Source organism: Sebastes umbrosus, chromosome 20, assembly GCF_015220745.1.
Source record: "Sebastes umbrosus isolate fSebUmb1 chromosome 20, fSebUmb1.pri, whole genome shotgun sequence".
In the NCBI taxonomy this organism is placed as follows: Eukaryota; Metazoa; Chordata; class Actinopteri; order Perciformes; family Sebastidae; genus Sebastes; species Sebastes umbrosus.
The window spans coordinates 6,889,850-6,901,348 of NC_051288.1; the positions used below are offsets into that span (position 1 = coordinate 6,889,850).

The 11,499-nt window shown below is 44.2% G+C and overlaps 1 protein-coding gene across 1 annotated transcript; it reads left to right on the top strand.

Moving 5' to 3' along the window:
* The first annotated feature begins 6,391 nt into the window (after positions 1 to 6,391).
* Positions 6,392 to 9,190, top strand: foxj1b (forkhead box J1b). The gene is made up of 3 exons (XM_037754091.1): positions 6,392 to 6,696; positions 6,860 to 7,537; positions 8,199 to 9,190. Exons 2-3 carry the CDS (start codon positions 6,935 to 6,937, stop codon positions 9,078 to 9,080), a joined length of 1,485 nt encoding a protein of 494 aa, XP_037610019.1. The 5' UTR covers positions 6,392 to 6,696; positions 6,860 to 6,934; the 3' UTR covers positions 9,081 to 9,190.
* Positions 9,191 to 11,499: the final 2,309 nt, after the last annotated feature.

The following is an 11,499-nucleotide window of genomic DNA, read 5'->3' on the forward strand; positions in this document are numbered from 1 at the left end:
ATGTAATTTTTTTTAAATACACCCCCCTTGGCTTATTACTGTGGATGGATTAGGGTCAGTAAATTATATATCTAGGCTTCTAACGCAGCAGTTTTAGTGCAGGCTGTGTGTAAAATGAGCCCTCTGATATCAACACACACACCGCTCAGCATTGTGGGTAACTTTAAACTGTAAACATTCTTTTATCAATGGCATGTTTGTAGCAGCTGTAGTGTGAGAGAGAGAGAGGATGGAGGAAAGATTGGAAACAGCGACATCTGCTGGTGAAAGGAGGAACCTGGAAAACAGCATTTACTGTCACACTGAGTGAAATTGGGGTCATTGACATCCATGGTAATAAAGTAATGTTTTTACATTAAACATAAACTTGGAGGTTTGTACAATACATATTTATATTTTAGTGTGACCTTTGGGCTGGTTAACAATCTACAGTTCTATGTGACTTACAGCTCCCTTGGTGTCATTTATGGGCACTTGCCTTCACTTACTGTGCCACACAAATATGAAAGTAGTATCAATCTTCTCGTCTAACTCTCGGCAAGAGGTTGTATGAGGTACTTATCCATAGTCAGTGTATTACCTACAGTAGATGACTGTCGGCACGCTACCAGTTTGAAGAAGCAGACAGGAATTACTGCATGGAAGCAAAGCAATGTACTGCAGCAAAATGTATTTTAGCCACCTAAAAGAAAGGCTCAAATAAAAAAAATCAGTTTAGGTGTTTGCTATATTTGGAATATTTTCACAGGTTTACCTCGCCATCAGACAGCACTTTCCGATGGGGAACTGAAGCCTTTGTATCCGTCTATTCTCTTGCCAGGGCCACCAGACTCCATTGAAAAATACTGTAATTTTACCTCGCAGAACACGGGGGTTGCTGGGCTTCTGTAAAATCGCCGTTTATTTCAATGGAGTCTGGTTGCTGTGGCGAGAGCATACATAACCGCTTCAGTTCCTTGTTGGAAACAGACTGTGTAGCTGTCTGACGGCAAAATAAACCGGCAAAAATATTCTAAATATAGCGTACACTTAAACTGGTATTTATTTTTTTAGGTGGGCCTTTCTTTTCAGGGGCTAAAATACGTTTTGCTGCTGGCCTCGTCCACAGCAGCACATTGCTTTGGTTCAGTGCGGTACCTCCTGTCTGCTTCTCCAAACTGGGGGCCTGCTGACCATTATACAGTATACCGTTCACAGACAATGGATTTAATACCTTATACAACCCCACTTCAAAACATCCAAACTATCCCTTTAAAATCATGTAGTGTTTCCCCTGTTTTAATGTAGAGTGTCAAAAATGTAATCTTCCAAATTTTAGAGCTGTAAAGTAAAGCAAAGAGAAAACAAAATATGGCCAAAATAACATTTGAAACACGTAAAGAGAGTATTCAGGACTCCAATCTGCACAAGTTAATTAAGTGACCGATGTTAAATATATTTAAGTATCTCATGTTCATCAGTTGGTCCCCCACAATTGCCCAAATAAGTAGTTGTGAGTTGTAGCCAAAATAATTAAATTCAAGGACTTTGACATATATTAGTGTTTTTCTGAATTAAAAACCCCTCCAAAGGTCAACAGTGCTATTAACAAGAAATGCATACCTCTTTCAGCCCATTAGATGTACTGTAGCCATACTGTATGTGTGCTTAGTTGCTGCCGAAGGACAGCGGGAAGCCTGGCAACAATAAGAACAGCTGTTCAAACATTTGCCCGCCTCACCAGCAGACCCCTTTGTCAAGAACCTGAACAAACCTGGAGACATTTTAAAAATCAAGCCTCCTTGATGACTTGCAACAGCTGGTCCAACGTATCCACGTTCTTTGAGTGTCGCAGAAACGATTTTGCCACTCATCCATCCTCGGTGCCCTACACTGAATGCCAGCCCTTGTCAGCCTCCAATTCTTTAACTTCAGCAGATGTGTTGACGGAATCTGTTTTGGGAGAAAGAGAGATGGTTGGCACTGCTGCATACTGTAGGAAATAGCCTCAGGCTTTAGGAGGAAGGTGGGCCACAGCTCTTACTTCTGTAAAGGCTTTCTCCCTTTATATTAGTTGTTAAGTGGCCATGATTGTTTCAGTATGCAATCTTTGACTTAACACCAGATGTCGGCTATGGTAGCTTTGTGTATCCCACATGTATAGACAGCAGGGGCCATTGAATGCCACATGGCCGGGTCATTATAAGGTCATTACATCCACATATTTCCAATCAGACGCCTGGTGCATTGGCGGCAACTCAAATGTGTTCGGTAGTCAGGGTACTGAGACCATGACATCAGAAATAAATAAATAAATACATACAATCTTATAACGAATAAATTAATAAAAAAAAATATTTTGAAATAAATAAAAACAAATGCAAAAATAAATAAATAAATGTAAAAGTTAATAAAAAATAAATTAATCAATAAATAAAACGAAGAATTAAATAGAAGAGTAGATAGATAGGGGAATTAAAACAAAGGTACGTACATTTAAAAAAGCAAATTAAAACAGAAATGTCAATTTAATACACATTTGATCAATTAATTAATACCTACATATATTTTTAATATTATTTTTGGTATATTTAATTGCATATTTATTTATTTATCAAGCCATTTATTTATTTGTTTATTCATTTTTGATTTTGGCATGTTTCGTCCTCCATAATGACATGGCCTATGGATGTAATTGGAGGATACAGACAGCACAAAGCTGTAACTGTAAGTGCATTCCCTCCTTAGCCAGAAATTAGAGCACTGATTTGACATTTGCAGTGAAAACATTCATTGCCCACTGCACCGCATGGTGCATCCCTTATATGAAACGCAGTATGGTGAACACTGGTTCCCATTTGACATGCATACATCTCCTTTGCTTGAATGCACCCTTACATAAAACAATCAGAGCTTCCTGAGGTTGTAGGATGCCTTTCTCACCTCCATACTGTCTGTTATGCCAGTAGATCAGTGCCATCATTTGTGGTTTTGGGACTCTGGTGTAACTGCAATGCAGTATTAATCCACTGGGTGGCAGTGTTTCCTCATAATTCACATTGCCTCTGCCATTTACTTCTACATACTCAGAATTAATGACTGCCTACAATGGGTTTTACTTGAACCTGTGTAGAACTTGACACTAACAGTGACTGATAGAGTCTGTGTATATCAAAAGTGGATGCATTTTGATTGTGAATGATAACCCCGTCTACTTTTATTCTTTTGTTTAAAAAAAAAAAAATCCTCAGTTTTAATTGTGTTGCTTTTGCTGGACTCACAGCATGACAGGGCCTACTGATGTGGTCCTGTGAGTATTTAACAGGCTTTAAAGACAACATTAGATAATCAGTGGGGCATTTAAAATACACTGTATTCATTATGTTTGTAATAACGTAGCCTTTGTACACTGATCAGCCATAAAAGTAAGACCACTGACAGGTAAAGTGAATAACATTGATTATCTCATTACAATGACACCTGGCAGTGGGTGGGATGAATTAGGCAGCAAGTGAACATTTTGAACTTTGAACTTTGTGTTGGAAGCAGAAAAAATGGGCAAGCGTAAGGATGTGAGCGACTTTGACAAGGGCCAAATAGTGATGGCTAGAAGACTGGGTCAGAGCATCTCCACAACTGCAGCTCTTGTGAGATGTTCCCGGTCTGCAGTGGTCAGGACCTACCAAAAGGAAAACCGGTGAACCGGCGACAGGGTCAGACCCGAGGCTCATTGATGCACGTGGGGAGCGAAGGCTGGCCCGTGTTGTCCGTTCCAATAGAAGAGCTACTGTAGCACAAATTGCTGAAAAAGTTAATGCTGGTTCCGATAGAAAGGTTTCAGAACACACAGTGCATCGCAGTTTGTTGCGTATGGGGCTGCGTAGCCGCAGACCGGTCAGGGTACCCATGCTGACCCGTGTCCACCGCCAAAAGCGCCTACAATGGGCACGCGAGCATCAGAACTGGACCACGGAGCGATGGAAGAAGGTGGCCTGGTCTGATGAATCCCGTTTTCTTTTACATCATGTGGATGGCAACGAGTTCGAGGTGTTGACTTGGCCTCCAAATTCTCCAGATCTCAATCCAGTCGAGCATCTGTGGGATGTGCCGATCCATGGAGGCCCCATCTCGCAATTTACAGGACTTAAAGGATCTGCTACTGACGGCTTGGTGCCAGATACCACCGCATACCTTCAGAGGTGTAGTGGAGTCCATGCCTTGATGGCTCAGGGCTGTTTTGGCAGCAAAAGAGGGACCTGCTCAATATTAGGCAGGTGGTCATAATGTTATGGCTGATCGGTGTAAATGCCCTCTTAAAGGGACAGTGTGTACGATTTGGCGGCATCTAGTGGTGTGGTTGCAGATTGCAACCAACTGAATACCCCTTCGCTCACTCCTCCTTTTCCAAGACTGCGGTAACGTGAGCCACCGAGTGCAAAACCATGGTGACGCCTTTCGCTTCACTCAGGGGCCATCCTTACCATAATAACACTACTTTAGGCTGTACTGTTTAGCTGTAAAATGAGAAAGTTTGTGACCCGGCAGTCATGTTGAGATAAGTTGAGGAAATACCAAGCACCACCCACCAGTCGGAGCAAACTCTCTCATTCTACAGCTAAACAGTACACTACAAGATGTTTCTGAAAACATCTGAGGAGAGAAATAGGCATTACAGTAACAGAATATTGATTCATATTTGATCAGCGCTGCTTAGTTTGACCGTTCGATTGGAGTTCGCGAGTGATTGACAGCTGCCTCCGTTGAATGAACAGCCAATAGGAACGCTCTCTCTCTCTCTGAAATGACCTGTGATTGGTCAAAGTCTTCCGTCACGGGCTAGATCTTTTTTTAAAGCGTGAAAACAGAGCCATGAGGAGGTGCAGAAGTCTAGTTTTCTCTCAGAACACTTGAATTACAATATGCTGATCAGTGGTTAACTGTTTACTGTTGAAAATGTATACCTTGATGCTCTTACTGTATTTGTATGTTTTCATGATATATTTTTTATTAATTTGTATAATTTGGTTATTATGGATTTTTTAAATATTCTACCTACTGCAGGTTTAACTTTCTAAAAGTTGTATTTTACTATAGGGATCATCATGTCTGGTCTAAAATATCTGGGTTGAAAGCCACTGAAGGGCAAATTTTAAATGAGATTAACTGGAAGATTAGCCTCATCATTTAGGCCTAATTGGGCAAAACTGATTCACATCAATCAATCAACATTTGGCTTTTCAGGTTTGAAAAGAAACACCCACCGTGAAAAGGGATGGTAAATACAGGCTTATCAGTTAAAGTGGGCTGTTGATTTCCTTGCAGGTGCAAAAGTGCGCTCCAAGCGGGACCTGTGGCGCGTCTTTTACAGCGCCAGCGGGGTGGGGGTGGGGGGGGGGGGGGCGTGACGCGCGCCACAGCAGAGGTCATATTTCAGCCTGTTTCCGGGATGAAGATTAAAGGCAGCGAACCTGTAGCGCACAGAGAGAGAGAGAGGAGAGAGAGGAGAGAGAGAGAGGAGAGAGAGGAGAGAGAGAGAGGAGAGAGAAGAGAGAGATAGAGAGACAGAGAGAGAGAGGAGAGAGAGAGAGGGAGAGAGAGACAGAGAGAGAGAGGAGAGAGAGATGGAGAGAGGAGAGAAATAGAGAGAGAGAGAGAGAGAGAGAGAGGAGAAAGAGAGAAAAGAAAGGAGAGAGAGAGAGAGAGGAGAGGAGAGAGAGATAGAGAGACAGAGAGAGACAGAGAGAGAGATGGAGAGAGGAGAGAAATAGAGAGAGAGAGAGAGAGAGAGGAGAAAGAGAGAAAAGAAAGGAGAGAGAGAGAGAGAGGAGAGGAGAGAGAGAAGAGAGAGAGAGAGGAGAGAGAAGAGAGAGATAGAGAGACAGAGAGAGACAGGAGAGAGAGATGGAGAGAGGAGAGAAATAGAGAGAGAGAGAGAGAAAGGAGAGAGGAGAGAGAGTAAGAGAGAAAGTAGAGAGAGAGAGAGAAAGGAGAGAGAGGAGAGAGAGATGGAGAGAGGAGAGAAATAGAGAGAGAGAGAGAGAGAGAGAGAGAGGAGAAAGAGAGAAAAGAAAGGAGAGAGAGAGAGAGAGGAGAGGGGAGGAGAGGAGAGAGAGTTAGAGAGAGAGAGAGAGAGAGAGAGAGAGATGGAGAGAGGAGAGAAATAGAGAGAGAGAGAGAGAGAAAGGAGAGAGGAGAGAGAGAGAGAAAAGAAAGGAGAGAGAGAGAGAGAGGAGAGGAGAGGAGAGAGAGAGAGAGAGAGCCAATCAGGAACCCCCTCAGGCGGTTAAAGGGATGGTGGGCAGTCTCTCAGTCTCTCGGGGCTTTATGAGCGACTTATTTGACAACCTCCTCCACACATTTCTCACGTCTTGACCTCCCACAGACACTCAGAACAGAGCTCGGATGAGTTAACAGCCCGGTTTGCCTGACTCGGCATGGATCTGTATTACTGAGTGGAGCCTTTTTTTTTTCTCTCTCCCCCCTTTTCTTCCATATGAGCTGCTGCTGCTGCTGAGCTGCTGCTGCTGCTGAGCTGCTGCTGGATGCTCCTCACCCTCCCCCCAACGCACTTGTTGCGCAGAGACTGGATGCGCCTCTGAGTCCTTGGAGAGGAGAGGAGAGAGAGGAGAGGAGAGGAGAGAGAGGAGAGGAGAGGAGAGGAGAGAGGCAACAGGTGCACACACAGAATCTTCACCCCCAAAAAAGGCTGCACCAGAGGTAGGGAAATTACGCACCATTTGGCACTTTGTTATGTTGCCTGCCTTGTTTGGGATAATAAACAATATTTCATCCGTGGTGATTTATAGAAATGTAAAAGGTGATTTAGAGTCATTTAATTAACTGTTTTTTTTTTATTTTTCATTTCAATGACTTCTTTAAGATAAAAACAACAACTTTAAATGCCGATTTGAAGAGCCGTCTTCAGCCCGTCTCTCCGTGCGTAAAAACCTCCAGGATGCCGGTCCTGACGAGCCCAGACATCGCCGACAAGTTTCAGGAGAAATGGCTGGAGGATCAGGTCACCGGATCCGGGTCCGCCTCGCTGCTCCCCCCGCTGGACGACAGCCTCACCAGCCTCCACTGGCTGCAGAACTTCTCCATCGTCAACGCGGACCCGGAGCGACCCGGAGGAGCGTGTCCGTCCTCCTCCTCCTCCTCCTCCTCCTCCCAGCAGCAGCAGCACCACCTGTTGGGTCTGAAGCGGCTCGGTTTCCCCAGAGGAGGCACCGACTCCCCGTCCAGCCCGCCGGCCGGAGACACCGCCGCCACCGGGATGCCTCTCTACCTCGGCAGCCCCGTCACCTCCGGCAGCGACTCCACCAGCTTCCCCAACAACAACTGCGGCTATAACCCGCAGATCCCCGTCATCATCCAGGCCAGCCCTCCAGTGGAGGTCGACTACAAAACCAACCCCAAAGTCAAGCCGCCCTACTCCTACGCGTCTCTCATCTGCATGGCCATGCAGGCCAGCAAGCAGCCCAAAGTGACTTTATCCACCATCTACAACTGGATCACGGAGAATTTCTGCTACTACAGACACGCGGAGCCCAGCTGGCAGGTAACAGAGACCGGGCTTCTATTATTGATGAGTCAGATAAATGAGTGAGAGAGATAGGGGGGAGCAATTGATCCTGGTGTCACCACCATCAGACACCACATCTTTATGCTGCAGGACAGCAAGACAAGGCCTTTTTCTTTTTATCAAAAACATCAGATGCACATTTTAAAATCCTCCAGTAATGCCTTTTCTATTCTACATGAGTCTATAATTCCAGTCTTTGATGATTTCAAGTGTTTATTAATGCAAGAGTCTCAACAAATTTCCATCTTCCAAGAGAGAGAGTGCTCCTCATGCAGGTTTTTTTTTTTGTCTGAGGGGAATGGTGATGGGGAGGAGAAAGCACTCTAAATGTGTGTGTGTGTGTGTGTGTGTGTGTGTGTGTGTGTTAATGAGGGCTCCTGAGAGAGATGGCAGCTAAGCACAGCTGATCATGTTTGAAATGCACAGAGCTGCCTATTACTAGAAAGCCTCATTAGGTACATTTGCTTTCCTATACAAACAACAACAATACAACCCCCCCTCCTCCTCCTCCTCCTCCTCCTTGTCCTCCTCTCTTCTCATCTCCCTCACAAAGACAAACGGACACATTCAGTTTTACTCAAAGCCAATGAGATCGTGTTAAATATTCTTTTTTTTGTTTTGTTTCCCCCCCTCACAGAACTCGATTCGTCACAACCTGTCCCTCAACAAGTGTTTCAAGAAGGTCCCCAGACAGAAAGACGAGCCGGGGAAAGGAGGCTTCTGGCAGATCGACCCGCAGTACGAGGACATGTTCGTCAACGGCATCTTCAAACGCAGGAGGATGTCCGCTAACAGCTACAACAGCAGCAGCAGCAGCGGCAGCAGCAGCAGCAGCAGCAGCAGCGGCGCCCAGAGACAGAGCAAACTGCTTCAGGGTTATCAAAATGGCTGCCCGTACCAAGGGGCGGGCGTCAAACGGAAGCACCCGCCCTCTAAGAGCAACGGCAAGGCGACGAGGGCGACCGAGTCCCCTCTTCTGGCGATGGAGGCCCACAGGGCGGACATCCTGAGGGGGGACTTCGACCTGGCGTCCGTGTTCGACGACGTCCTCGGCGGGAACTGTAGCACCTTCGAGGATTTGGACATCAACACGGCGCTGAGCGCCCTGGGCTGCGAGATGGAGGTTAACGTGCAGGGGAGGCAGTCGGGGCTAGGGAGGTGGTGCGGCGGAGGAGGGGACGTCGTGGCTCAGAGCCAGCAGCACCTGAACCACCACCAGTCCTATGGTTACATGGATTGCAATATGGGAGAGCTCCACGTGCCGCTGCAGCTGCAGCAGCAGCTGGACCAGGATCAGCTGCTCCACCACCATCACCACCAACACCACCACCACCTGCAGCAGTTCGACGAGCCCTCCTCGCTGTTCCCAGAGCAGCCCGAGGAGGCGGTGCTGCAGCCCTGGGAGGAGATCAAAGAAGAGGCGCAGGCCATTCCTCTGACTCTGGATCAGGGCTTCGGCCTGTGCGAGGGCTTCTTCACAGAGATGCAGCCGTGGGAGCGAGTGGAGGCCTATCTGTGACCTTTGACCCTAAACCTCATTGACTCCTAATTATCTACACCCATTAGAGAGATGAAGTCCTGCCTCCCTCTTCTGGTGGACCCCCATGGGACCTTATGTTGAAAAAAAAAGACATGTACGGAAGTCAACAGCGAGAAACAAATATTTCCCGTTTGAATTGCGCCATGAATCACACACATGATGTTTGTCAATTTAAAACCTAATTTTGCAAGTCAAGAAAGTCGCAGTTTGTCGTAGTATCATTTAGTTTGGTGTGAAACCGCTCAGTCAACTACATCTCTAATTTTGCACAATATAGGTCACCAACACTAGCAAGCTAGCTAACTTAGCTATGTTCCACGCTCAAATGAAACGCTATCTTAACCTGATGTGTTTTATCAGCGACTCATGGTCTTTTTATCAGCCGGGAAGTGAAAGACAGAGCGAGACCCGTTGCTCGTGTGAACACCGGACACGCACTTCAGAGAGAGAGACGTCACTTACGCGACTTTCGGGTGTGTCGTCTTTCTAATTACGTATTTCCACAGTCTGATACTTCAACAGTTTTACAACAAACTGCGACTTTCTTGCAAAGTGATCTTTTAAATTGACAAACATATGTGTGTGATTCATTGCGCAATTTAAACAGGATCAATAAAACATATTTTTTTCCGAAATAAGGTCCCATTGTGGTTCTACCAGAAGGGGCGGGACTTCGCCTCCCTATGACCTGAACATGTCCGATTACTGGTCCAATAACACTGGTTAGAACTAGCTGCTTCTGCATTCCCTCCAATCATTCTGCTGCATCTGTAATTTATTTTTTGTAGCATTTACATTGTCCTTTTGTTACGATACAAACATGATAATCAAACCTATCTTGAACTATGAACCCTGTTAACAAAGACCCCCTAAACAAAAGACATTTAAAGATTGTTGGGAGACATGATTGGGGATTATCTCCCGGCATAGACTCCCATTTCTTCCTAAAGGGTGTCAGGTGATGCGTAACACGACACAACACCGAAATATCAGGCACAGTGAAGTGACAATACGACAAGATAAAACGTTTATAAACCAAATTAAAGTTTCATGCGGAGGATTATCGCACTCTGGGTGAACGAATGGCAGCGAATGTTTTTCTTCAGAAGGAAGAAAAAAATGACGAGACTGCTTGCAGAAAACGGGAAAGACGTTATCGTTTAAGTTGGATTTTCTGGAACTGTTACAGCTCAGATGTCAGGCAGAGTGAGTTCAAAATGAGTGCTGAACTGCAGCTATTTGTCGCTTTGATGAATTGACGACAGAAAGTGAAGAAAACCCCCCAATCACCCTCCTTCGAAGCACTCCGCAAACAAGCACCATCACTACGTGACTGAAAGACATGCTGGACTCTATTTTGCTACATTAGCATTAAATGTTTTTTTGTACTAACATGCAGCGAAATCAGCCATTCATCGGAGCAGGATGGAGACTTTAAAAAATTCATAGTCTGAGATTAGAAATCAAGTCATTTATGACTTTGTTATATAGTCAATTTAATATATATATTCACTAAAGTATATAGCATGAAGCTAGGCAGGAATATTTGCCATTTTGTCGACAGTTATGAGAGGAGCAGACCTGAAAATTCATGAAAAATCGAACATTATGCACTTTGATAGGCAGCAGTTTTAGGAAAGCAAGACAGCTTTTTATCTCCAGGATGTTTAGTTTGATTTTTTATCGTATTAAAAATGATATTTTCTAAAAGTTTACTGACCATAATGAAAGTGATGCATATGCTGTAATTGTCCATATCAGTTTGTTTTTGAACAATGAGCTCAACACTGCAATAAGTCGACTGGGCAAGTTTTTTTTTTTGCTTAAATATACTGTTTTTTTCTTTTTCAAATATATACAAAACTGGGCATTTGTTGATAATATTTTGCCAAATTTGTTGATAAGGAATATGCAGTTTGTTGGTGTTTTTGTGTTGATTAATAAGAAAAGAAGTTTTTTTCTGTCACTGGGTGATGGATTTGTCCTTACTGATTACTTTGGTGTACGTCCTTTTTTTTGTTATTTGTATGGTTTGTTTTCACATATCCGAATTTCAAAAATGTGTTAGAGAATATAATAATAACTCTGTTGGTTTGAGGGGACAAATGATGAGCGGATACACAAACTCGACTCTTAAAAAGGCCAGATTTTTCTTATTGTATCATATTGATCAAGTTTGATACGAGCTCTTTAATCCCGCCGTGTTATTTTCATTTGTACTTTTTTAAGCTGTTTAAAAAAAAAAAATGCAATCATGCCTTGATGCAATAAATGGTGTCAATTAAAGAAAGAACAATAACAAAAAAAAAAATGTGTCATTCAGTTGTCATTGCGAAATATCAGAGATTAAAACACCCACGCGTGATGGAGTGCAGTAAAGCTGTAGTCAGGAGGATTA

Excerpts from the sequence above, each read along its gene's own strand:
- foxj1b (XM_037754091.1), top strand. The coding sequence starts at position 6,935 with ATGCCGGTCCTGACGAGCCCAGACATCGCCGACAAGTTTCAGGAGAAA. Across the intron at positions 7,538-8,198 it reads ACGCGGAGCCCAGCTGGCAG|AACTCGATTCGTCACAACCT; the intron begins GTAACAGAGACC and ends CCCCCCTCACAG.